The 26837-nt window shown below is 52.2% G+C and overlaps 1 protein-coding gene across 11 annotated transcripts; it reads left to right on the top strand.

The window, feature by feature from the left end:
* The first annotated feature begins 7189 nt into the window (after window positions 1-7189).
* Window positions 7190-26315, top strand: ATG16L2 (autophagy related 16 like 2). 11 transcript variants are annotated; one of them, XR_009344596.1, is made up of 19 exons: window positions 7197-9063; window positions 10950-11049; window positions 11879-11981; window positions 15412-15485; window positions 15724-15975; window positions 16099-16164; window positions 16341-16571; window positions 17634-17696; window positions 18299-18407; window positions 18716-18821; window positions 19488-19558; window positions 19849-19920; window positions 20016-20136; window positions 20459-20564; window positions 21227-21376; window positions 21610-21657; window positions 21801-21902; window positions 22240-22413; window positions 22642-26315. XR_009344596.1 is itself a non-coding variant. In XM_059133414.1 (19 exons), the coding sequence occupies exons 4-19, from the start codon at window positions 11934-11936 to the stop codon at window positions 22325-22327; spliced, it is 1707 nt and encodes a 568-aa protein (XP_058989397.1). In that variant the 5' UTR covers window positions 8600-9063; window positions 9262-9359; window positions 10950-11049; window positions 11879-11933; the 3' UTR covers window positions 22328-22565. The 11 variants fall into 11 exon arrangements, 9 of the variants coding, with proteins under 9 accessions (XP_058989412.1, XP_058989376.1, XP_058989363.1 ...); XM_059133414.1 differs by lacking the exon at window positions 22642-26315 and adding an exon at window positions 9262-9359 and having other exon boundaries at window positions 8600-9063; window positions 22240-22565; XM_059133380.1 differs by lacking the exon at window positions 22642-26315 and having other exon boundaries at window positions 22240-22565.
* The last annotated feature ends 522 nt before the right edge of the window (window positions 26316-26837 follow it).

Below are 26837 nucleotides of genomic sequence, written 5' to 3'. Positions count from 1 at the left end.
AATGAGGAGGCTTCAGAGGAGATCCCAACTGTCTTCTTTTCGCAACTGTACCCTCCTTCTCCTCGACCTTATGGTCCCCTCCCCATGAAGCCTTTCCAGTTGGTGTCTCCACCCTTTCCAGTACCCAGTCCCTTTGGTGCCTTGGGAATTTCACAGCCACCTGCCTTCCTGGAGCCTGACGGCCTTCGATTTGTGCCAGCTCGCTGAGGGGCAAGATGGGGCCTGCCTGCTGCCGGGAAGGAAGGGGAGTACTGTGGAAGCTTCTGTAGGGCTGTGCCTGGATTTTTCCTTGACCACATCTGAAATCAAACATACTTAACATCTTGAGGCACTTCCTTGTGAAGGACCCTCTGGCCACTTCCTCCCACTCCACTTCTGCTATATTTCATCTACCAAAGAAGTTTGTATTCCTCTCATTCACATAACTTTCACCTGACTTTGCAGAATAAAGTGGTCACTTTCTCCTTTCCTGCCCGTTTCAAAGCACTGTGCACACTAGCTCACACTGAATGATGCCCAAATTACAACCCTGGAAGTATGATCACTTTTGAACCTGGTCCCTCAACTTTTGCTAGACTACAGAAGGGACAGCATCACTCTCCAAAGGATCGCTGCATGGTCCTACCACGGTATTTTTTTTTTTTTAAGGTTTTATTTATTTATTTGACAGAGAGAAATCACAAGTAGACGGAAAGGCAGGCAGAGAGAGAGAGGGAGGAGGAAGCAGGCTCCCCGCTGAGCAGAGAGCCTGATGCGGGACTCGATCCCAGGACCCTGAGATCATGACCTGAGCCGCTGCCTTCAGCTTAACCCACTCAGTGGCTTAACCCACTGAGCCACCCAGGCGCCCTATTTTTTTTTTTTTAAAGATTTTATTTATTTATTTGACAGAGATCACAAGGAGGCAGAGAGGCAGGCAGAGAGAGAAAGAAAAAGGCTCCCTGCTGAGCAGAGAGCCGGATGTGGGGCTCGATCCCAGGACCCTGGGATCATGACCTGAGCCAGAGGCTTTAACCCACTGAGCCACCCAGGTGCCCCTTACCACAGTATTTTGAAGTAGCCCTCTAATACTTCATTTCAGGGGTGACTGAGTGGCTCAGTTGGTTATGTGTTTGCCTTTGTTTCAGGTCGAGATCCCATGGTCCTGGGATCAAGCCCTGCATCGGGGTCTCGGCTCAGTGGGGAGCCTCCTTCTCCCTCTGCCAGCCTGCAACCCCCTGCTTGTGTTCTCTCTCTGTCTCAAATAAATAAAAACTTAAAAACAAAAAAACAGCCCTAACTTTAAGCAAAATCCTTTAGCTGTACTTTTAAGGTTTTTAAGAATACATGTATAGGGGGCACCTGGGTGGCTCAGTGGGTTGGGCCTCTGCCTTCGGCTCAGGTCATGGTCTTGGGGTCCTGGGGTAGAGCCCCGCATTGTGCTCTCTGCTCAGAAGGGAGCCTGCCTCCCCCTCTTTCTCTGCCTGCCTCTCTGTCTACTTATGATCTCTCTCTCTATCAAATAAATAAATAAAATCTTTAAAAAAAGAATATGTGTATTGTCACCAGCTTAAAAAACAAATAAAAATCCAAACAGCATACTTGTAGAATGTAATACTCAAACTCTTAGTGCTTCCTTATGGTTTCTAGCAGGATTTATTGTTACTATTATTGGGGTTTTTTGGAAATGGTTGGGAGGGTCTTTTATTTTTGCTTTGAAATAAAGAAGTGAAGTTTTTTTTTTTTAAAGATTTTATTTATTTTTTTGACAGAGATCACAAGTAGGCAGAGAAGAAGGCAAAGAGAGAGGAAGGGAAGCAGGCTCCCCGCTGAGCAGAGAGCCCAATTTGGAGCTCGATCCCAGGACCCTGGGATCATGACCTGAGCCAAAGGCAGAGGCTTTAACCCACTGAGCCATCCAGGCACCCCAAGAAGTGAAGTTTTTAAATAATAAAAAAAAAGAAAGCCCAAATCACTACACGTTTGGTGAGTGTAGCTTCAGTTCATGTCATCCCAAATTCTGTCTTCCCTGTGAAGCAATAAACAGTGTGTGTATGTGGTGTGTAGGAAAGGTCGTGGGCCCCAGAACCCCATTAGCTATAGATGAACTCACTCCGTTCAAACCCTAAGTGTCTGGACCATTCACATACACTGCAGTGCAGCTGCTGGGTCCAAGGGGGTGCATGTGTGTTATACGGCCCAGGTGCTCTCCCAAGAGGTTAGACCTATCTACACTCCCACCAGAGGAATTCCATTTCCTTTACCAACTCTGAGTATTAACTTCTTTTTTAAAAAAGATTTATTCATTTGAGGAAGAGAGAGTGAGTCAGGGGAGGAGCAGAGGGAGAGAATTTTCAAGAAGATTCCCAGATGAGCACGGGCTTGATTTCATGACCCTGAGATCATGACCTGAGCCAAAACCAAGAGGGTGTGATACTTAACCAATCGAGCCACCAGGTGCCCCAAGTTTTAGTTCTTTATATATTCTGGATACCAAACCCTTATCAGATATGTATTTGCAAATATTCTGTCAGATGTCTTCTCATTTTCTTGATAGTCTCCTTTGATGCACAAAAGTTATTAATTGTGATGAAGGCCAATCTATGTTTTTCTTTGTTGTCTGTGCTTTTGATATCATAACCATAAAATCATAGTCATGAAGATTTCTCTCAATGCTTCTTCAAAGAGTTTTGTAGTTTTAGTTCCTAAGCTTAGGTCTTTGATCCACTTTGAATTAACTTTTGTACATGGTGTGAGGTAAGGGTCCAACTTTATTCTTTTGCATATGGAAATTCAGTTGTTCCGACACCTTTTGTACAAGAAACAATTCTTTCTCCACTGAATGAACTTGGCATCCTTGTCAAAAATCAATTGGCCAGGGCACCTGGGTGGCTCAGATTGTTAAGCATCTGCCTTCGGCTCAGGTCATGATCTCCAGGTTTGAGCCCCATGTCAGGCTCCCAGCTTAGCAGGGAATCTGCTTCTCCTTCTCCTTTTGCTTCTCCCCCTGCTTGTGCTCTGTCTTTGTCTCACTCTCTCAAATGAATAAATAAAACCTTTAAAAAAATTCATGGGGTGAATTGAAATTGGCCATAGGGTGTCTGGGTGGCTCAGTCATTTAAGAGTCTGCCTTCAGCTCAGGTCATGATCCCAGAGTCCTGGGATTGAGCCCCATGTCGGGCTCCCTGCTTAGCCTGGAGCCTGCTTCTCCTTCTGCCCCTTTCCCTGGCTCATGCGCGCTCTCTCTCTCAAATAAATAAAAAAATTTTTTTTTAAATCAATTGGCCATAGGTATATGGGTTTATTTCTGGATCTCAACTCTAATCGAGTGGTCAATATGTCTATCCTTTGCCAATTCCACACTGTTTTAACTATTGTAGCTTTGTAGTACATTTTGAAGTGTGAAGTCCTCCAACTCTGTCCTTTTTCAAGATTGCTTTGAATATTCAGGACGTCTTATGATTCTATACAAATTTGAGGACTGGCATTTCCTCTTCTGCAAGAAAGTCTCTTGGAATTTTGATAGGGTATGGTGTCTTTCTTTTTAAAAATATTTTATTTATTTATTTGTCAGAAAGAGAGAAATGGAGAGCAAGCACAAGCAAGGGGAGCAGCAGGCAGAGGGAGAAGGAGGCTCCCCCCAAGCAAGGAGCCCAACATGGGACTTGATCTCAGGACCCTGCGATCACAACGTGAGCCAAAGTTATATGCTTAACCAACTGAGCTACCCAGGCATCCCAGGGCATGTGTCTTTTATTCAGAAATTTTACATTTTGATATGTTTAAAATATCTACCTTTTTTGTGATAATTTTTAGGTTTTGGTGTTGTTTAGGAAAGTCTTCCCTATCCCAATGTTATAGATAAATTACCCTGATTGTTTCTAATATATTTATCATTTGTATATGTATAAGTCATAATGTAGTATCTATTTGGAATTTATTCTTTTTGCATATGGTGTGAAATAAGGAATCTCACTATGCATTTTTCTCTAACTGGATAAATAATTGTCCTTAGTAAATTATTGACTAGACCCCTCTTTCTACTTATTTGAAATTCCACCTTCATCACATATTAAATCCCTACAGGGGAGGATCTATTTTTGGTCTCTATTCTGTTATTAATCTTGCCTATTTCCGAACCAACAGCACACCATTTTCATCATAATAGCTTTTCCTATTCTTAAAATATTTTTTCTCAGGTATTCTCTTTTGAGATGAGTGTCAGAGACAACTTGTCAAGTTCTGTAAAAAAGGTATGCAATTGGGATTTCAGTTGGAAAATAATGAATTCATTATTTGTGTAAATTATATTTTTATTTTTAGTCTTCCCAACATGAAATATTTTGCGTATTTTCTTTCTTTTCTGTCTTTCAGTTAATTTAATTGGTTACATTAAGATACATTAAGTACACAACTGATAAAAACATTCAAATTAGGGGTACTGGGGTGGCTCAGTGGGTTAAAGCCTCTGCCTTCGGCTCGGGTCATGATCCCAGGGTCCTGGGATCGAGCCCCGCATCGGGCTCTCTGCTTAGCGGGAAGCCTGATTCCTCCTTTCTGCCTGCCTCTCTGCCTACTTGTGATCTCTCTCTCACAAATAAATAAATAAAATCTTAAAAAAAAAAAACATTCAAATTAAATTTTGTTGTTCACTTGAAGCTTGTAAATTTTTTTTAAAGATTTATTTTTATTTGAGAGAGAGAGAGCAGGGGCAGAAGGAGAGGAACAGGGGAAGCAGACTCCCCTTTGAGTGTGGCACCCATGAGGCTCGATACAATTGCCCTGAGATCAGAACCCTGAGATCATGACCCTGAGATCATGACCAAGCCAAAACCATGAGTTGGGCACTTAACTGACTGAGCCACCCAAGTGCCCCTGCAGTTTGTAAAAGGATCATGAGCACTACTAAGAAATAGATGTATTAAATAATAGAGAAACAAAATACCATAGAACAGCCTGTTCCCTCCTGACCGATATGATGGTGTTAGGCAAAAAGTCTCACGCTTGTACTATTTAAATTTTTGGTGTGTGCATGTGATTTATTTTTTCTATTAGATATAGCTACCATTTTGATTTTTTATTTTCAATTAATTAATTATTGTTTTATAAAGATTTTATTTATTTATTTGTCAGAAAGAGAGAGAGAGAGAACACAAGCAGGGGAGTGACAGAGGGAGAAACAGGCTCCCTGAAGAGCAAGGAGCCTGATGCAGAACTCAATCCCAGAACCCAGGGATCATGACCTGAGTCGAAACCAGACGCTTCACCGACTGAGCTACCCAGATGTTCCCTACTGTTTTTTTAAGTGGGCTCCATGTCTAGCATGAAGCCCAATACAGGGCTTTTACTCACTAACCTGAGATCAAGATTGGAGCTGAGATCAAGAGTCAAACGCTTAATTGACTGAGCCATCAGGCACCCAATATAGCCACAATTTTGAATTCACAACTTCTAAGCATTGGGCCATTAAAATTGGTTTTGTATAGTTTTGATGCCACAGCAACAGCAATAAATATTTATGGATCGCCTTCTCAGTTGGTGCCAGGTCCTGTTCTAGGGCTGAAGACAGTGCCAGGATCAAAACTGACTTGGTCCTGGCTCTCCTGAATCTTCCAGACAGGCTGGAAAGACAGATCAAAAACAACTGAACAAGCACAGAAAAATGATCCTCTCTGGGAGTGATAAGTGCTCTGAAAGGAAGAACAATTAGATGATGTTGTAGACATTGATTGGAATAAAGCCTATTTCAGAGTGGATGAACAGGCGAAAAAAGGGGCTGTGTCAGCTCTTAAAAGATCTGAAGGAAGAGCACCAGTAATAGAGAATATCCCAGGCAAAGGTGCCAACGTGGAATGAGTGAGGCAGTTATTCAGTGTTGTGAATAAGGCTTTGTTCACAGGGTAGAAAGAGATAAGATCAGAGATGTGAGTGGGACCTTGTAGGCCATGACAAAGGATCTGAGATTTGTTTTGAATATGCTGGATGGAATATGCTGGAAAACCTTTTAGAGGGTTTTAAAGAAGAGTGCCATGAGCTGATTTAGGTTTTTAAACAGTCACTCTGGCTGCTGGGAGATCCCTAATCCAGGTGTAAGTTATAAACCACAGTTGACCCCTGAACAACATGGGGGTTAAGTGCACCGACCCTTGCACAGCAAAAAAGCCACTTATGATTTTTCACTCTCCTAAAACTTAATAATTAATAGTATACTGTTGACCAATAACACAAACAGTTGATTAACACATATTTTGTATATTGTATGTATTATATACTGTATTCTAATAATAGAGTAAGAGAAAAGAACATGTTATTAAGAAAATCATGAGGAAAAGAAAATATATTTACAGTGATATGGGGCCATGAGCAGATGGTCAAGAATTTTTGAGATGTTTTTGGTGTAAAAAGGTGCTTTTATGATAGCATAGGAACAGGACCTATGGGCAGAAAGAGCTGCACTTGTGTTTGTAGGGAGTGACTGATTAAACACTTTTTAGTTAGTGGAGGTTAGAGCAAAAGTGTAAGGAATTTGGAAGCAAGGCCTTCAGGGGCTTGGGTGGCTAGCTGTTGCTAAGATACAGTTAGTTACCCCCGTCTAGCAAACATTAGTCTTGACACCCTTCAGTTGTATACTAGTGGGCCATATGCTTGGAAGGTAATTGCTAACATATATCTTTGGGGGGGGGTGTTTATGGCTGTCAGAGGGAAGTAACACTAACAAGAGCAAAGCTATGGTGGCAAAACATTAAAGAAAGTCCTTGAAGGGAGCTGTAGGATTGTTACAATCTGTGTCTCAGGAATTCTGCCTGGAGACTCCGAGGTCTCAGTAGCCAAGTCACCACAAAGCCTGGCCTTTCTTCTTCTTTCATCATAGAGTACCGTATTTATTGAAAAAAATCCATAGAGAAGTGGATCTGTGCAGTTCAAACCCATGTTGTTCAAGAGCCAACTACATATTCTAAACCACATTAGGTCTCCAAATTATGATTTAGTCACTTTTTTTTACATATATTGTCATCAAATCACGTTTTTCTTCCATAATGATGAATGAAACAGCATGTTAAATGTGAAAAATGGGAATGTGTTGTCCTATGCATGTTATCTAAGATTTTAATCAATCTTTATAACATAATCTCTTATATTCTAAAGATAGAAGATAAATGTTTTTAGTCAAAATCAATCACTTCTTTATCATATTATTGAAAAACGACAAATGATTTCAAATTTCCTAGGAGTATTTTGTGAGTCAAAAGAGGGTTAGGAACCCCTCACCCCAAAACAAGTCCTCACTTGAGAGAAATACCACCTCTGTTTCTTACCGCCAAGCAGAGCCCTGTTAACACATTCTTCAATGCACACAGACTTATGAGGGTGTCTCCAGGCACCTGAGAGTCAGTCAGTCCTAAAAGGAATTCTTCACTGTCACCAACGGGCTCTGGGTCTCCATGGTCATGGAGTCTCCTGGGCATGCCTTCTGGAAACTGTTACCACCTACACTCCCTCCTTCAACAGACAGGCTAGGCTTGGAATGTGGCTCAGGTCAGAAAGGCCTTCACTTAGTGAAGGGGCAGGAAAGTTTTCCCAGAGGAGGTGGCCCATGAGTAGGAGTCGGGAGGACTAGAAGAGAAGGTGTTCCAAAGGCGCTTGTGCAAGGGAAATGTGGGGGACGGAGCTCAGTTCATGGTGGTTTCAAAGCATAGCAGGGGTACATTATTCTGAGATGTCACTGGCATTTACTGCCTCCCAACTCCTGCCACCCATCCCACCATGCAACATCTCAAAAGACCCGTCACTTCCAGGGCCTGTGCGGCTCCCCTAAATCGCGATTTCTCTCCGTTTCCGTAGACAGATCTGCAGTCACTCGCCGAGAGCAGGGTGAGGCTGGGTCTGGTGAATCCCTCCTTTCATTCTTCACACCCGGCGTGTCCGCACAGCTCTGGACAGGGGCCTTGCTGGACACGGTTTTATCGCAGTTCCCTGCAACCCATGGTTCACCGTCAAGTGTACCCGCAGGAGCTGCTGCTACTCCCCCAGAGGCCGCCCCCCCAGAGAGCGAACGGTTGAGACCGGAGACCGGGCTGCCGGCCAGGTTAGCCACCCGCTCCTGTGCAACCTCCGGCCAGCTGGGCCAGGGATTGCCAGGTGGAATCAGCTGCACGCCTTCACTCTCAGAGACCTCTATTTTCTGCGAAGAACTGAGCGCCTAAACCGTGCTCTGCACAGGAGCTCTTCTGCTTCCTGCCCTTCCACGAGTTTCTATCCCCTGGGAGTTTTTATACCATCAGACCTCTGCACTTGCTCTTCCCGCCGCCTGGAATCCTTTCCTCTCTCCTCCCGGCCAGCACCGACCTATGGCAGCCCTCCCGTTCCAACTCAAACGCCGTCACGTCCGAAAGCGGCGCCTCTTCCCCTCAGCCCCTTCCTTCTCCGCGCTTCAGCTCGCCGTCACGCTGTGCAGGCCTCGTGTCTGCGTCGCCTCCCCTCGCGGATCCGGAACGCCTCCAGGGCAGGGTCCGCGCGTGAGGGCTCTCTAGTTCCCTAGCTCAGGGCGCGCCCCGGCCGGAGGGTCCGTCGGCGACGTCGGTCACTTCCGGACGCGGTCTCGGCGCCGAGGGGTTAAGGGCACCGACCGGGCGGCCGGCCGAGAGCGCGCGCATGGGCGTGGGGGAAGCTGCCCCGGAGGCCGCGACCTCCGCCCCGGGTCACGGCGGCGGACGTAGGTGAGAACTTCTGGTGCGGCCCTGGGGCGGCTTTCCCAGCACATCTGCGCGGCTTTCTCCACACCCCCACCCCTACCCCCACCGCAACCCCCATCCCACCCCCACCTCCACCCCCGGCGGACGCTCTTAGCGCGATCTGGGGAGTCCCCGCCGCGGCCGCCCGCCGACGTCACGGAGTCCCCCAGAGGCCCCGCCCCGGTCGCGCCTCCTTCCTTGGGAGAGGCGCGCGGTGCGGGCGGGACAGCGGCGATGGCGGGGTCCGGGCCCCTCGGCGTGCCGAACGCCCGCTGGAAACGCCACATAGTGCGGCAGCTTCGGCAGCGGGACCGCGCGCAGAAGGCCCTCTTCCTGGAGCTGGTGCCGGCCTGTGAGTGCGCCGCGGGGGCCGTGCAAGACGGCAGTGGAGGGAACGGGGATCCGGGCGCGGGGACAGGGGATTGTCCGGCTCCTCGGGCTGAGAGCCGCGTGCAGAACAGCCTTCTCGCCTTCGGATCCGTGGGCCTGGAGGTCGCTCTGTCTGTTAAACGCCCCACCTCTGACTAGCCTCCGTTCCTGCCCTTTCCAGGCCGGACTGCTTAGAGCCCCTTCCAGGACCCAGCTCCCCCCGGTGCTCCTGCCCTCCTAACCCCTCAGGGCCCGCCTCTCCTGGACTGGGTCTCCCGGGTACGGGTTTGTTAGCTAGTGTTGTTTTTTAAAGGGTCTCTTATGCTCCCCCCTCCCGGGGCAGTTCCCAAGGTACAACTTAGTCGATCCACTTGGTCCCTGTCACCCAATGAAAGAACTCCGAGAGCAGCTACTTCTAAACTCTGAATCTCTATGGAGAAAGCTCAGAGTCTCAGGCTTCGCCACTGCTAAGTGATCCTGGCTCAGGTTTTTGGAGCATCTCTGTGCTTGGGCAACCCCAGCCTGAGGGAGAAACAGGGGGCTCCAGGCTGCTGGCTGAGACCAAGAAGTCATACTTAGGTGTTTCTGTGGGGTGGGGGGCTGGTCAGGAGTGGGTACGGCAGTTCAAGCCAGGGTGAACAGGTGCATCTGTGTAAGTGCCCCTGGTCATTCGAGGTTGTATGTCCAGGGTCATGGTTGGGGGGATTACAGCCACTATACCTCCAGCTCCAACACTGGTCCTAATTTTGGCTGCTGCTTAACTATCTCCCCCCTTATCCCCTAAACTGAATTTGCAGCTCTTGTCCTGGGCCATTTCCCTGCAACCCTCTAGGCTGCTGGTCCTCTCCCTCAGGGATGTGAGGCCAGCCTCCTGCCTCCAGGTAGCCTCACTTATTCACTGCTCTGATGGACAATGGAACCATCCAAGTTGAGGGAGAAGTTACCCCTGTTCCCCAAGAGCTGCAGTCCGTGAGACTGTAGAGACCCAGAGGGCTGAGATCAGACATAATGAAGCTCCAGTTTTCTATGTGGTCTAGGGTGGGTTGTAAGCTTCAGATTTTTCGCCCATAAATTGGGCAAAATGGCATCTTCTTTAGATTTGCTGGGGGAGGGGGCAGTGCAGTGCCCTGAGGGCTGGGGTGGGGTTTTGTGCGAGAACTAGGCCAGTGACCCCAGCTGAGGTGACAGGCAGGACACTGAGTGAAGGAAAGGAGCTGAGGAGCTAGGCCTGGGCTTACCACACACTGCCCCCACCTACGGAACTGGTGAGAAAAGAGGAAGTGAGTGTGGTGGGGGTGGACGGAGATATTCCAGGGTCTGTAGCAAAAAACTACCAAATTCAAGGAGGTCTGCTGAATAGTTGCTCAAGGACTTTCTCTTCTGGCCTGGGGGAACCTTACCCCAACCCTGGGGAAGACAGGATTGTTTTTCAGAGTAGAAAGTTAGAGCCCCTGGAGGGGAAGTAATTTGCCAAAGGCCAGAGGCAGGTGGAGCTGGGTTTATTTCATCACTCTCTGGGGCAAAGACTTGCTGTGGGACAAGGCTGAATCAGTCTCTGGCCCCTTCCTTCCCTCAGGATCCAAAGGGGTCGGTGAGGCCAGCCATCTCCTTCCCCTGCAGTGGTTGTCTTTCTTTAGTCTTCCCCTGGGAGGACCTGTGGGCTGGTACTGGGAGGAGGCTGTGCCAGGACTGCAGGTCTTGGGAGAGCCCACAGACACTTTCAGACAGAGGCCAGAGTCCAGCCTGCCAGCAGCCATGCCATTCTGCATCCCTGGGCTCCTCCTACATCCCTCCCAGCCAGAGAGGTAGGCCTGGAGTCTGCTGGAAATTGTTTTTCTCTGCCCCAGGCTCACCCTCCCCTACCCCTAGATAACCGTCTCCTAGAGAAGGCTGAGTTGCTGGCCTGGATCTCAGAGAAGCTGCAGCCAGAGCCAAATGATGTCACTCCCACTACCCTGCAGGGCCCCTGGTGAGTGTGAGTGTTCCTGGGTACAATGGGCTGCCTATGCCTGGACCCTGCCCCCACTATGCTGGGTTCATTTTCTCCAGGGCATCTCACTGGTCCGTAGCTGCTACCCAGGGGAGGGAGGAGGTGGGCTTTTGAACCTTCCTCCACACCAGCTGCTTAGACAGTCCTTTCTCCACCACATTTCTCAGTCCATCTCTGTATTTGTCTCATCTCTTCCCTTCCCACCCCACACTCCTGTCTTTTCCCCTCCTCTTTTTTTGTCTCCCTGACCCTTACCTGATACCTCAAGGAAAGGTCTTGCTATATACTCCAAAGGGGGAGTGAAGATGAGAACCAGGAGTGGGTTGGGCCTCACAGCTGGGAGGGGCTTCTTCTTCTTTTCTTTTTTTAAAATAAAGATTAATCAGTTTGACACAGAGAGCTCACTCGCTTGCACACACACACAAGCAAGGGGAGTGACATGCAAAGGGAGAGGGAGAAGCTGGGTTCCGTGGAGCAGCAACAGGCAGCGTGATGTGGGGCTGGGTCCCAGGACCCTGGGATTATGACCTGAGCCGAAGGCAGACACTCAACTGACTGAGCCACCCAGGTGCCCCTGGGAGGTGCTTCTGAAAGAGGGTCCTAGCTAGGGAACCCAAGGCCTGTGGGGAAATCCCAGAGCAGGGGAGTCATGGGCAGTTCCAGTTTCGGGAGACTTGCTCTTTTCTCTACTGGCTTTCTGGCTTCCACCTTCCTTAGGAGAAAGTTCATGGTTTTGGTTTCAGGCTTTTCATGTTCATCCTGTGGGTGAATGGAGGGAAATGAACACCATTCTCTTATTGGTTGGCAGGGAGGAGGACTCGGGGCCTGACTCAGATGAAATCCCATCACCAACCACTCTGAGGATGAAGTGGCAAGAGGAGGAGGAGGGGCTCCGGCGGGTCTGTGGTGAGGTAGGCTGGGCAGAGGTCTGAGAGAGAATGGCCTGGGGACAGGATCCAGGACTCTGGGGGCAAGGGGATGTGGTCCAAGTGGTCCAGCAAGTGAGAGACATTCCCCAAGCTCAGTGCCACAGTGCTCTCCAGCTTGGTTCTGGCAACACAGGCAGAGTTGGTCTCCAGCAGCAGCTAGAGGATGTGAGGTGAGAGCTCAGAGAAGAGTAGGAGGTGCACAAGGCCAGATGACGTCTATTCCCCCTTCCAGATGGTCCTGGCAGCTCTGTTCGCATCCTGCTCCCCCAAACCCGGGGCCTGGCTCTGGTTGATGCACCGTGCACATGGGCAGACTAGATGAGCAGGCTGGCCCCCCACCACGGCAGGGGGTGCTGCTTCCACCCAACACTGCTGCCCCCACCCTGTGGGGTGTTTTGGCTTCAATTTTGCCACATTGTCCTGGTTTTCTTCTCTTTTCTGTAGCGGTTGCTTCTGCACTTCCTTCTCTGGCTCCTTTCTCCCTCCCTTTCAATGCGGGTGTTCCCTGGAGCTTGGGTGGCTTCACAGACTCCTGTCACCTCAAAGACTGCTGCCTCCAAGACCCGTTTCTGGCCCAGCCTTCTCTCCTGAGCACCACACTCTTTGGTCAGCAAAAAGTAAGATTCACCATCTCCCCCACAGTACGTGGCCAGCTGCACATGGAGAGGGGATGCCTGTAGGTGCTGGGCTAAGCCTTGTTTCAGCTACTCCTCTGCAACTCTAGAGCAGGAATTGGAGGCTTAGAGAAGTGGAGCCAGGATTTGTACTCCCTCCCACACAAACCCGCCTTCAGTGATCTCCATTCATTCTTTCAACAAAGATTTATTGGCAGTTGTCATATCCAAGGCACAGGATAAGAACAAGACCTGGCCCCAGATTGCTTCCAGTCCAGTGGAGGATACTGATAGGCCATAAACACGTGTCTGGTGACAGCATGCCACGTTACTTGCCCACAACTGTGGGAGTGGGTCTCGAACCCAGTGAGAGCCTCTCCCTCAGAGGCCCTGCTGTAGTTGCAGCCTGACATTTGAGGCACTTTCTGGGCTGTGTGATCCTCAAGGCCTGGGATGCCTTTGGTTTGCTTCCGCTTAACTCTGGGGTTTGTCTCCACAGTCCATACTAGTGAATATTTGTAGACTAAATGATGGATGAGGTAGACCCTCCACCCCAACTGGTAGTCACTGGCTGGAAACTGAGGGGGCACCTCTGGTCCCTCCTGGCCCTTCATCCTGAGCTAGTAGTCATCAGATCATGGATCCTGCCTCCAAACCCATCAACTCTGTTGGCATGGCCCAAGTTACCCTCATCTCTTCCTGGATGATGCCTCCCTTGGCACTCCCATCCATTCTCCATACAGCACTCACAGCGAGAAAGAGAGAGATACGTGTATGTATGTACGTATGTATACACACACACACATATTTTTTAAGTAGCCTCCATGCCCAGTGTGGGGCTTGAACTCACAACCCTGAGATTTAGCATCCCATGCTCTACCAACTGAGCCAGGCAGTTACCCCCAGAGTGATATATTTTATTAACAAAAAGATCACACTTAGACAATACGGACATACAAGGTTGTGAACATTTCAAGAGAACAGAAGCCCATGGAGTAAAGAAGTGGAACACCCCCCCCCCACTGTCTCTCCCATTGTCAGCTTCGTATATAACTTCCAGAGCCCTTTAGCCTTCCCAGTGGAGTTCTCCAGCCTCCTGCCCCTCTCCCTGTCTCTGAACTCATACTCCCCTTTGTCGGGGACACTTCAACGAACCCCCTTAGCACTTCCTCCCTGGCCCAATGGCTCCCAGTCAGTTCCCATTGGATGTGCAGGGAATGGGGAGTGGCTTTTTCTTTAATTCTTAGTACTGTTTCGGATATTGCAACAAGCATATATCGTTATCATTAACTTACTTGGTGGGGGAGAGTTATAGATCATGGGAAGTTGTAAAGATGGCTGCTTCTTATGTAACTATAGTTACATAACACAAAATCAGGAAACTGATATTGGTATGAGATGTACGTGTATTTCTTTGTCATGGTGTCCCCTATGTAGATGTGTGTGACCAGCAATATACAGCACGATTTCATCACTACAAAGATCTCCCTCTTGCTACCCTTTTTGGCCGCAGCTCACTCCTCTCCCCCAACCATCCCTAACCCTGCAACCAATCACTCATCTGTTTTCCATCTCTATTATTTGGATTTTGAAAAACCTCCCCCCAAATACTGTGTTACAAAATAGCAATGAAAGGAAATGACAGGCCAGGAAGCAGAAGTGGAGGTCAGATTGCTCCGTGGTGAAAGGAATTACAAACATTATGGATTGGGCCAGCTAGGAAGGTAGGCAGGTGTGGGAGCACTCACACAGGGAGGTATGTCAGTGTAGGGGAGCAGCCCTGGCCTTGCTCCTCAATCCGTCCCTCACCAGGCCCACGTGAGAAGAACATAGGAACAAGATAGCAACCAGAGTCCCAGCCTTGGTTATTTCCTCATGTTCCTCTTGTCACACTGATAGGAACTTCTTCGCCTGAAGTCTGTCTCAGTTCTAAAAAGTGGGACTCGACCTTCCTATCTGTGGCTTTCCCAGCTGTTGGTTGAAGGACAGCTGAATGAGGCAGGGGCATAGATGAGCTGACCTTCACCCCCACTCTCGGGCTGGGGGCAGCTCCAGTATTCAGTCTGGTCTCCATGCTCCCACAGCCCATTCTTGTTATTGCCCTGTGTCTCTGCTTAAGGCTCCTGGTTGCTCTCTAGAATCTGTGCTTGGGTAGGCCAGGGTTAGAGCTTGGGGAACAGAGCCCACATCCCTTGAACTTTTCCTGTGGACCTGTCCTGTACTTGGAGCATCATGTTAGGTGGCCTGCCACTTGGCTGTGTAACTTTGTCAAGACACATAACCTCTCTGTGCCAGTGTTCTCGTCTGTAAAATGGAGAAAATGGCAGTACCTATCTCCTGCTGTTGTTATGGTGATTGAAAGAGTTAGTATGTGTGTAGTACTCAGAACAGGGGCATGACACATTTGCTATTATCTGAAATATTACTCCTCCTAATAGTTCTACATTCCCGGAGAAGGGAAAGTACTATCATTCCCACTTTACAGGTGAGGAAACAGCAGGTCAGAGAGGTTAAATGACTACCCTGGAGTCACAGAGAAAATAAGTGGCACTGCCAGTACCGATATTTAGCTGTTAGACTCCAGAGCCTAAGGTCCTTTCACTGTTGCACAAAAACAACAGTGCGTTCCCCTGCACGATCCTAAAGCTGTCTGAGCCTCTACTTCCGGTTCTGTAAGACCGCGGGTGGCTGGAGTAGCAGACTGTTCCAGTGGTGTCCGGCCGGCAAGGCGCGGTGGGAGCCCCATCGAGGCGCTCCCGTCCACCTCCCGCCCCCCTCCCGCCCCCGACCGCTCCTAGATGGCCTACCAGGTAGTGGAGAAGAGCGCTGCCCTGGGCGCCCTGGAGTCGACGCTGGAGGAGCGGCAAAGCAGGTAGGCGCGGGCCAGCGCGAGGGGGGATCGCGCCCATCTCTGGGTGGCTCGGGCCGTCTCTGCCGGGGAAGAGGGGACGGGGTGCTCCTGAGTGTCTGCAGCACGGCCCGAGAACTTTCCCTACGTAGTTGGTTGGAGGCTTGGCTTAGTCACCTGCCTGGCTGCATGAGAGGGACAGTGTGTCCCATCTCTGAGACGGGCGCCACCACGCGGTGACACAGGGTCCCCCCTCCTGCAGGCTGGCAGCTCTGGAGGCGCACGTGGCGGAGCTGCAGGAGGCGAGGGCGCGGCACGCGCGGCAAGTGGACGCACAGCGGGAGCTGAACGCAGCGCAGCGGGCAGCCTACGAGGCGCTGCGCGCGCACGCCAGGCTCCAGGAGGCGGCCCTGCGCAGGCTGGAGGAGGAGGCGCGGGACCTGCTCGAACGGCTCGTGCAGCGCAAGGCGCGCGCCGCCGCGGAGCGCAACCTTCGCCTTGAGCGCCTCGAGAAGTGAGCGCGCTTGGCCCCGACCCTCGGAGGCGCGGCGCTGTGGGGGGTGGGCTCGGTCCGCGCGGCACCTCTGCTTGCCGCGTCGGGCCGGGGTAGGGCTATCTGGATGCTTCTTACCTCCAGGGCCAAGCAGGCTCAGGTGTCCTTGGAGCTGAAGAAGGCTGCCAAGCGGACAGTTAGCATCAGCGAGTAAGAGTGGGGATGCGCCGGGTCCTGCTCGCTCAGCCTCGGCCCCGCTGCTCTAAGGGACCCTTTTTCTCAGGGCTCTGCCTGCAATTCTGCCCCACCCACAACCTGGTCCTCACGGAGCCCCCATGTAGACTGAGTCTACAGGACACATGCGGACTCTTGTGTTCTGGCCGTAGGAAACAGCAGGCCTGCCCATCGCACGTGCGCCCACACCAACCTCTCTTCACCGTGTTGTGTGCTGGAGGCAGGGGTGCTGGTCCCTTGACTTTCCTGAGTTTCACTCCCTCTCCCAGGAGCCCACACAGTGTAAGCCAGGGGATCAGAGAGGAGGCTGAGACTCTGGCCCCGACTGCTGAGCCCCTATCCCTGAAGAGTGAGGCTGGTGACAAGTGGAAGAGACCCTTCAGGTGAGGACTGTCCCAGGGCTCTGAACTGGGCCCCACTCTGGAGTCTTCCTCCAGGGCCTTGGGCTGAGCTCTTGGGTTGAGAGGAGTTTGGGGAGAAGCTGTAGTACAGCTCAGGCCACCCAGGATGGGTCTGATCTCCAGTGCCTGGAGCTTGGGGGCATTGCCACCTTAGGGACCCCCATGCCTCTTTCCTTCTCAGGACTGGAGCTCTGGGGGTGGGGCATCACTCTGGTGAATGGGTGTCACCAGCAGGGAACTGTGGGCAAGGCCTAGGACTCAGCTGTCACAGGCATATGTGTGTTGGCAAAGGTGTGCAACTCACAGGGACATGAGGGCACACGTGTGTACAACCTTGGGGGAGCATATCAGAGTGCGAGTGAACATGTGAGCATGTATAGATGTGAGCTCTCATGGGCTTCGAAGCCCAGGGATTGGGGTTTCCATCCCTGAGGGCCTCTCCCCTCAGTCTCCCCCATTCGTCTCCATTTGTCTGTCATTGAAGCTGCTCTCCCCACACCCTCGCTCCATTCACCAACTCGAAGCCTTCTTTTTCAGCCCTTCCTTGCAGGTCACTGGTGTCTGGGCCTGGGGGCAGTGAAAGAACTCTGGGGAGGGCATGGGATGCTGGTCCCCAAAGTCCTAGAAGCCCTGGTGGGCCAAGTCATCCCAGGACACATCTTCTGGACATTTTTGAGGTCATTCAGTGGGCCTAGGTTTTACCTCCCTCCATCCTCCAGCCTTGTGCTATCCCAGCGCGAGGATACCTCACCCTTTCCCCAATATGCCCCAGCTCAGCCTCCCCAGAACTTTTGTCAGGGGGCAGTTCTTACCATCATGGTGGAAACTTCAGGAGACTTTATTGCTAAATCCCTCCCTGCCTCCGCCTTCCTGGGACTGCTGGTGGGTCATCCCGCTCTCCTGCTCGTGGAGGAGCTGAGTTCTTGTCCCAGGCTCAACTGGCCTATGAGCCTCAGGGTCCCCAGCAGGGTGTAGGGATGAATGGCTGTTGCCCAAACACTCCCTGGCCAGTCCCTTAGCAAGTCTCTCTTAACTCCACCCCAGATCTGCCTCTGCCACCTCCCTGACACTCTCCCGCTGTGTGGATGTGGTGAAGGAGCTTCTGGAGTAAGTGTATGTGTGCACCCACAGGTGTGTGAAGGGTGTGGGCCTCTCGGAGGCCCGTGGCAGGCTTCTGGAGTCCAGGCTTGGTCTGTGTGTGTCCCGATCTGTCCGTGCATGTGTTCGCCCAGCTGTCTGTGTGAATCTCTGCTGCCTCTCCCAGACCTCATTTCCCTCATTTCCAGGCCCTTCCTGGCTGTCCTCCACACTTTGTCCCTCAGCCGTGGTCCTCCCGGGGAACCAGGCTCTCCAGCCCAAGCCTGGATAGGAACTACCACTCAGTTGGGAAATAGGCTGAGATGCGTCAGGACTTGCTCAGGGTCCCAGAGCCAAGTGGCAGCAAGGCTCGGACTGAAACCGCAGCCCAGGGGTTGCCCCACATCCACCAACTTCTCCTTGCCTCTGTGCCTTTCCTGTCTTCACCGGGACCCCTGGGGTCAGAGGCTGGGTTGGGAGCAAGCTGGCTGCCCCCCCCCCCCCAGGCCATGTTCTGCCACCTGTCTTGTCTGCTTTCCATTGTTGCTGCCTCGGGAGTGTGAGACTCCCATGTCAGAAGGCCTTGCCAGATGCCTTCCTCACACCTGCCCCCCCCCCCCCCCCCCGCCCAGTTTCAAGAAGAGGAGAGGCCACTCGGTTGGGGGAGCTCCTGAGCAGCGATATCAGAGCATCCCTGTGTGTGTGGCTGCCCGACCTCCTACCCAAGTGCAGGATGTGCTGGTAAGGGAGGGGCTGCACCACATGCCCGAGGCTCCTGTGTGGGGAGTGTAGGCCCCAGGGGTGCTCCACAGAAGCCAGGGAGACAAGGCTGGCTCCTCAGCTAGAGCGCACGTTTCCTTTCCCAGCCAGTGGCAGAACCCTCTCAGCATTTAGTAACCGGGGATGAGCTGGAGGGGGAGGGAGGTCAGGAGGCCAGGCAGGGAACTATGGGAAAGCCGCAGGTGTGTGTGTGAGAGAGAGCCTGTGAGTGTGTGCAGAGAGGTGTGTGTGGTGGGGACCAGAGGCACCAGCCTCTTTTTTCCCCATAGGATGCCCACCTCTCCGAGGTCAATGCTGTTTGTTTTGGTCCCAGCAGCAGCCTCCTGGCCACCGGAGGGGCTGACCGCCTCATCCAGCTCTGGAATGTTGTGGGAGGTGAGGGTTTCTCCTCTATGGGCCAACCTCGTGCTTTCTCTCCAGAGCCCACCCTCAGCTTGCTGCTTGGTGGTCGAAAGTCTTAGATTTGTTTGTGTTTCCTCACATGTAACATTTCTGTGGGCGGTGGCCAGATGACCCCTTGGCAAGAGTTCTGGTCTGAGCCTCCTAGCTGCTGGGATCCAGGTCTGCGGGATGGGGAGGGCCCGGCTCAGATGGTTCCTGTTAGGGGAAATGGGGGTCCCTTCTCATTAGATTCTGCAGGGATAGGCCCTTGAGAAACAGGTCCCTGGGGTCCAGCAGGTGACTTCCTCTTTGGTATCACTTGAGCTCTCAGAACTCAGGAGATGAGTGTCAATGGTCTACCCTGTGCTTGTAGAGGCGGATGTGGTGGGGAGTCACAATCATTTCCTAGAGGCTTCCTAGAGAAAGGTCTGGTGCTGGCTTGCTGTGTGACCTGGGGACAGTCCCTTCTCTCTGGTCCTCTGCAGCTCTGTGAGGTGATCAGCTGCCCCCAGAGCCCCCAGTGGCAGTTTGGGAAGGCACAGTCTCCAGCCCAGGCCCCCAGAATTCTTTCCTCTAACTTGGGAGAGACTAATCTTCCCAGTTTCTCCTCTTCATGTGGTTAGTGATTTCATTTCACCTGTCCTTTTCCGGTACCCCCAGGTCGTCTGGAGGCCAACCAAACCCTTGAAGGAGCTGGTGGCAGCATCACCAGTGTGGACTTCGACCCTTCGGTGAGGGGACTTAGCCTCAGTGACATGGTGTGCCTGTTGTGTGGGCTCCCCAACCCGCTCTCCACCCTGGGCAGGTGGGGGCTCTGGGACATAAGGGAACATCGTGGGTGTCCTAGAACCAGTCCGTCTGGCTGCTACACAACTCTTCCCTGGGCCTGGAGGCTGCTCTCCCTGCTTGGATGATCTGGGAAGCTCTAAGGCAGCCCCTGCCCCAGCTCTCTGGCCTGAGGGATGTTGCTTCTGTCCAGGTCCAGGTTAAGGGCCTTCGCCTTCCCCTTCCATCTTTCCAGGGCTCACAGGTATTAGCAGCTACTTACAATCAGGCCGCCCAGATCTGGAAGGTGGGGGAGGTACAGTCCAAGGTAAGGCCTGACTGAGGAGGCAGCCCTGGGGGTCAGAGGTCGTGCCTTGGGTCTTGGCAATGTCCTTGATCCATATGTGGGATGGGGGTGGGCAGGAGACACTGTCTGGACACACAGACAAGGTGACGGCTGCCAAATTCAAGCTAACGAGGCATCAGGCGGTGACTGGAAGCCGAGACCGGACGGTGAAGGAGTGGGACCTCGGTCGTGCCTACTGTGAGGCCCAGCCTCTACCTCCCCTTCCCTACCTGCTGGCACCCCCAAACTGGTTCAAGGATACCTCAGTCTGTGCTCTGGAATGGCTCTAAACTTCATTTGGGATGAAACCTCCCATGGCCTCTCCTCTCCTCCCCAATAATGCTTTCTGCCTGGTTTCTTGGTGACCTCAGGCTTTGGGCGGGGAAACGGGACCTGGCTTCTAGTGTGGGGAGGACAGGTACTCCTCTGGGGCTTTTGGACCTCAGCTTCTTTGGATGTCCTGTGGGATGGCTTCCAACAACCTTTTTCTGAGGCTAGGGCTCTGCTCCTTGGTCCCCAGGCTCCAGGACCATCAATGTCCTTTCCTACTGTAATGATGTGGTATGTGGGGACCATGTCATCATTAGTGGCCACTATGACCAGAAGATCCGGTTCTGGGACAGCAGGTGACAAGCATGGGCTGTGCGTGGTTGAGGCATGGGGGCAGGCTTCCTGTGTTCTCTTTCCTTTCTTTGGCCATGCAGCCACAGAGGCACCTCAGGGAAGTGCTAAGTGTGGCCCCTTGAAGGCTCTGCTGCCTCTGGGGACCTATGGCACCTTTTTAGTGACTCTTGGTGCAGCTGCTGGACTTGGCCTGGGCTTCATCAACCAAAATGGAGGAGCCCCCTTTTCTACGTAGTTACTACCTTTTAATCAAAGGAAACAAAGTTCTAGTTGTTCTTTCACTTTAGAGCCCAGCACTGGGTTTGGGTGATTTATAAAAGCCAGTTTTGGAGCCAGTGCCAAGCCTGTCTCTAGGTCCTCCTTCCGGGTGTGCGGTGACTGCTGTTGGAAACCCTCTGCTCTCTCTCACACACTGAAAGGCAGCTCTCATTGTTTTCTCTCCAGCACTTATTTTAGTGACCCCAGGGTTTCGAGGCCCCAGCTTCCACTCAGAGGCTGGCTAAGTTCCTCTGGGAGGGGCTGGCCACAGTGGGAGAAGGGAGATTAGCCAGCTGCAGACCTGGTCCTAGTGATCTGAGACCCGGGGGCACCGCCTGACTTTGTTAACCTGTCAGGAGTGGCCTCGGTGGGCTGTTCCTCATCCCTACCTGTTTCCAATCCTCAGGGTCCCCTGCTGCACCCAGGTCATCCCTGTGCAGGGCCGGGTCACCTCCCTGAACCTCAGCTATGACCAGCTGCATCTGCTCAGCTGTTCCCGAGATGACACGCTCAAGGTTATTGACCTTCGTGTCAGCAATATCCGCCAGGTGTTCAGGTACCTGCCCCGGGCTCCCTGACACTGTGGCTTTGGCTGGGGCAGCTGGGTTTCTCATCCTTTGTTAAGGGCCCTTCTGGACCTGTCAGTGGGGGACCCATCCTGGAGGCCCTTCCGGACCAGGGCCTGTCGAGGTGTCCCAAGCTCTTGATGGAGGGAGGAAGCTCTTGAAGCTCCTGAGGGCAGGGACCAGCGGCCATGTTCATTCTGACCCTGATTCTCTGTGTCCTCAGGGCTGATGGCTTCAGGTGCGGTTCTGATTGGACCAAAGCTGTGTTCAGGTGTGTCTGTGAGAGCGTGGGCCTGTCCCTAAGTGTGCCCCACCTGACCGCGTAGGTCCGTGTCTGCGTGGACACGTCTGTGTCTGCATGTGTGTGTCCTCACTTCTGGTCATCCCTTGCTTGCTCTGCTGTGGCCACTGCAGCCCGGACAGAAGCTATGCGCTGGCAGGTTCCTGGGATGGAGCCCTTTACATCTGGAATGTAGACACCGGCAAGCTGGAGGGTAGTCTGCGGGGACCCCACTGGTGAGCACAGCCCCCACCCCCCACCTCAGCCACAGGGCCATTGCCCTCCCCTCCCCCCTGATCCCCGGCCCCAGGGCTGCTCAGCAAGTTCCGAGTTATGACATGCTTGGGACCCTGGAGTCCCCAGCCCTTGTTCCCACATCCTCCCCCACCCCTGAGCCCTTCTTAGTTCTCAAGGTTCTTTCCTGTGTGCACAGCTCTGTGAGCCCATTTTATAGGAGAGGCAGCAGGCTCAGAGAGAGCCTCAAAATTCCTGGTTCCCATAATGAGGGGCAGAACCCAGGCTGCAGATCCGGCTTCTGATGCCTCCCTGAAGCCTGTCCCTTCCTGTCCTCAGCACTGCTATCAACGCTGTGGCCTGGTGTGCCTCGGGGAGCCATGTGGTGAGCGTGGACCAGGCCAGGAAGGTCGTGCTCTGGCGCTAGTGTCATGACTCTTCCTGCCCGGGCTGAAGCTTGAGTCTGAAGCCCAAACCCAGAGGACAGCTTCCCACTGCTCACAGGACTCCAGAGCAAGTGGGGCTGGGGGTTGGGGGGCGGTGACCTTGGGGCATTTAATGGGGAATAAGGCCTGGCAGGACCTGGCCTGTCTGTTAAAAAAAAAAAGTTTGTGTGTGTGTGTGTGTGTGTGTGTGGAATTATAGTATTTTTTGTTTGTTTTGAATCTCTGATTTCTTACTTTCTTTGACATAAGTGAAAAAAAATTGCATCTAAACTGGTGTCTGCTTGCCTCTTTGCAGCATTCAGGTAGCAGAAGCCTTTGGGCTGGTGGCTCAAGGACACCTGGGCTTGGCCCCCTTCCTCCTGCTGCAGAGCTGGGGCAGAGCCAGTCTGGCCTCACTGCTGTTCACGTCTGAGGAGACAGCATGAAGAAAGGCTCACAGGCAGCAAAGGGCAGTGGCTCTTGGAGCCATGGGAATTTCACCCTTGGGCCAAGCTGGTCCAGAGACCAAGCCAACACCTTGGGCCCTCCTACTTCAGGCACCCGGAGCAGGCTGAGGCTGTGGAGGGGGTGGTTGGGAGCTCCAAGGAAGGAGCACGAGAAACAGCCCGGAGGGGCTCTGGTGGAAAGGGTCCTAACAAATCAGAGAGTGATGTCAAGTACTTAGTACACCAGGCCTGTCTTTAGATGGGGGCACATTCTCGCTCCAGAGGTGGAGCCCAGAAAGTGGGGGGAATGGTCTGTACAGGTCTGAGTGTTGGGGAAGACAGCTGTGGGCTGGGCCTGGGTTAGGACTTCACTTATGGGGGTACCACAAGCCTCTGGAGTATAAGGCAGACCCAGCAGGGCAGAGCCTGGGTGCCCGTCTGTCAGCCTCGGGCTTGGAGGAGTCATCAGTAGGACAGCCACTGCCAGTTACTGAAGGGACTTCTGTCCCCGAGTGCTAGGACCTTACTGTGGAGTGCTGCTCATCTGAGATTCAAAGGCTTTACTCTGCAATTCTCAGTGTCCTACTTTATGACCTTCCAAAGTCTCCTGGGGGTCATTGCCCTTTCCAGGGTTTGGAAGCCATTCCCAGGATGAGCAGTAGGCCGCTGAGAGCTTGAACTCCACAGCCAGGCTGTCTGTGTCAGAGTCACAGCCCACTGTTCAGTAGCTGGGTGATTTTAAGCCAGTTCCTTAACACCTTTGTGCCTTAGTTTCCTTCTCTGTGAAAGGGGGAAATAGTAGTACTCGCCTCAGAGGGTGCCTAGGTGGCGCAGTCCAAGTGTCTGCCTCTTTGTTTCCATTCAGGTTGTGATCTTGGGGTTGTGAGATGAAGCCCTGCAGCAGACTCTGCGCTCAGCAGTCAGCTTGATTCATTCTCCCTCCCTCTCTGCCCCTTCCCCCTTCCTATTCACACACTGTTTCTCTCTCTCAAAAAAAAAAAAAAAAAAAAAAAGTACTCACCTCAGAACGTACTGTATGGACTCCAGGTATTAGCATCTGTAAAGCTCTTAGCACAGGCCAAAAAGGACGTGTTGATTAAATACCCAGTCTACACTCTGCTGACTCTCCGGTCACTGCTCTTGCCCCAGCTGTCCCCTGGGTTCTAGGTGACATACCTACCTGCCTCCCAGACATCATCTCCCCTGACAGAAGTTTCTTCCCCTCCTGCCCCACATACCCCGGCACCAGGGGCTGGAGTGTCTAACTTTAACCTAGCTGCAACGCAGGCCCCCCTCTAGTCTTGCTGTGTCTCCAGCCAGGCCCCTTGTCGTGGCGAGTGACTTTCCAGGGTATCCTGGTCACAGATACAACCCTTTCAAGCTCCCAGGCTGCCTGCAGAGAAGCTGCTTGGCATTAAATCCAAACCCTTTAGGAGTGAGCCTGCTGACCTCAGCTGCATTTTCATTTCCTTGCTACTCTGAATGTGCTTTGCACATTGATTTTTCTCTCTGCCCAGAATGTTCTTCCCTCCCAGCCCCCAATTCAAATGTGTCCTTTGGGATAATCTCACTGAGAGCCTTTCCTCACTTACCAGGCTGGCCAGGGGCCTCCTCTCTCCTTATGTTCCTCTTTGTGTCTCGTTCCCTCCATTTTCAGTCAGGGAGCTCTTAGAAGAAGCCAGGATGGGAACAGAGTAATTTCTGGGATTAGGCCGGGCCAGAGAGAGCCTTGGGAAATGTCTATTAAATGGCTAACTCAGCAAGTCTAACAGCTGCAGATGCTAGGAGTCCAGTATTTTCCAGCCTCAGCCCCTGAGGCCCACCCCCTTGTCCTGGCTCCCACTGGCCACCAGGAGTCACCAGCTGCTTAGTGTCTGCTGAGCCATTCTCCAGTCTCCTGGGATTCATGGCTGGAAAAGCCAGTCCTTCCAATAGCCACCAGTACTGCATGCTTATATGTCAGGCACAGTGCTCTACTTTTCAGGCAGTGTCTTACTTGTTTCTCTCAAGCTCCTTGGGAGGTAGTTTCTTTCTTTCATAGGTGATAAAATTGACACTCAGATGAAGTATTGTGAGATCACACAGCTGGCGCAGCTAGATCATGACTTTTTTTTTTAAAACAACAAAATAACATTTTGAGAATCTGGGATCCCTGTTATGCAGGGCACCCTGCCCCACCCTCTGTACCCAAGCTGTGTGTGCCCTGCTGCCACCATTACGGGGGGATTCTAGCCTTGTGTCTAACCCTAAAGCCCTCCCTGTGTCCTCTTTTTTTTTCCCATTCTGGGATCTGGTCACCTAGGCCTGATTATGGAGGGTCAGGGTCCCTTGAAGTGTGGGGCATGCAGGGCCACAAGAGTGAGCTGAATTTGAATCCCAGGAGGCTGTTACCATCTACACCACTTGGGACAGGGACCTCATGGAGGTGAAGACAGCTGTGAAGGGCTTAGGTAATCTAGAAAAAGGTGTTCTGAAATGATGGACTCAGCTCTGGGGGCCCCAGCCCCTCTGCTTCCTGTAAGTGTTCCCTTCTTCATGGGCCAATCTGACAGCACACCCTTGGGGCACAGTTGCTTCTCCTCAGGGAGCACATGCACAGCTCAGCTTGCTTGGAAGGAATGCTTCCTGGAGGAGCAAGTCTGGAAGGGCCAGTGAAAGGCCAAGGCATTCCAGGGAAGGGGTGGGTATGGAGGAGGAGGGGCTGGCAAGGAATGAACAGGGGGAGCTCAGAGGAGAGGCAGCTGGGAAGGCTGCCCCTCCACCTAGCCTTTGAAGTTGGTTGCAGAGAGGGTGAGGAGAGTCCTGGGGCTAAAAGCCTCTGTAGGCCTTCAGTATCCTCTGCCTTATAGGTCTGCATTCCTTCCAGGTTTTCAGTCCTCAGGTACTCGGGCTGCCTGCCTGAGTTGGGTCTCTAATGACAAAACTGAAATGGCCTTTCCCTTGCTGTGCACATGGGCTGAGGCCAAGAGAGGGGCCAGGGTCCTGTGCAGGGTCACACAGCAGAGGTGGGATAAAAACCCAGGACTCCCTCTTTTCTGAAAACTGCCCTCAGGTTCTGAGAGAGGGGCTGGCCTGGTCTGTCCCAGGCTCTGCTCCCAGTGGTCTTCTACCAAGAGACCTTGGGCAAGTCAGTGTCTTCCGGGGTCGGGGAGGAGGATTTTCCTCACCCGTGACACTTGCCGTCCCAGAGCTCTGGGCCTCACCACAGGTGACACAGCTCTTCTCTGGGGCTGGTCTGCCGGCAGGAGTACTGCCTTCTCTGTCTGCCCCGGCTAATCAGGCTTGAGTGAGCCTAAGACTTGACAGGGAGAAACAACCAGAAGCCCTCATTCTGGGCTCCTCCTGCCCCTTGGTCATGTCGCTGGAAGACACACCTTAGCTGGAGTCTACTATTCCTGAGTCTTCCCCACCAGATGTGAGACCCTTGGTGATGGGGATGAGATCTGAGTCATTTAGGTCTCCAGTGCCCAGAACAAGACCTGGGCAGTTTGAATTTGATATCCAGTAGGGATTGAATAGAGGTGGTCACGGCCTTCAAGAAGTTCTCTGGGGGGCGCCTGGGTGGCTCAATGGGTTGGGCCTCTGCCTTCGGCTCGGGTCATGATCGCAGGGCCCTAGGATCAAGCCCCGCATCAGGCTCTCTGCTCAGCGGGGAGCCTGCTTTCTCCTCTCTTTCTGCCTGCCTCTCTGCCTACTTATGATCTCTCTCTCTGTCAAACAAATAAATAAAATCTTTAAAAAAAAAAAAAAAAGTTCTCTGGAAGAATCCTTGTGGCACCAGGTTTGGACCCACCTGTGGAGAGTCAGCATACTACATCTGTGTACGAGGTGTTTTCTTCCTCTGAACACACATCTACTGCTCAAACATATTTCCATCTTCTCTGCACATTATTTCAGTTAATCCTCCTGGATTTTAGGACATTTGTATTGTCTTCTCATTCCCACTTTACAGATGAGACAAGCAAGGCCCAGAAAGACGAAGGGGTGAGCCAGACCTTGGCTGATCAGGGTGGCCAGGGGCTTGAATACAGGACTTCTGACTGGGCTCCTCCCCTACCCCTCACAG

This window comes from Mustela lutreola, chromosome 1, assembly GCF_030435805.1.
Source record: "Mustela lutreola isolate mMusLut2 chromosome 1, mMusLut2.pri, whole genome shotgun sequence".
Taxonomy (NCBI): Eukaryota; Metazoa; Chordata; class Mammalia; order Carnivora; family Mustelidae; genus Mustela; species Mustela lutreola.
This window is presented reverse-complemented; position numbering and strand designations above follow the sequence as displayed.

Coding starts and splice junctions, on each gene's coding strand:
- ATG16L2 (XM_059133380.1), top strand. CDS start 8,946: ATGGCGGGGTCCGGGCCCCTCGGCGTGCCGAACGCCCGCTGGAAACGC. Junction 18,408..18,715: donor CCCAAGTGCAGGATGTGCTG/GTAAGGGAGGGG, acceptor TTTTCCCCATAG/GATGCCCACCTCTCCGAGGT. Junction 19,921..20,015: donor TGGGGGAGGTACAGTCCAAG/GTAAGGCCTGAC, acceptor GGGGGTGGGCAG/GAGACACTGTCTGGACACAC.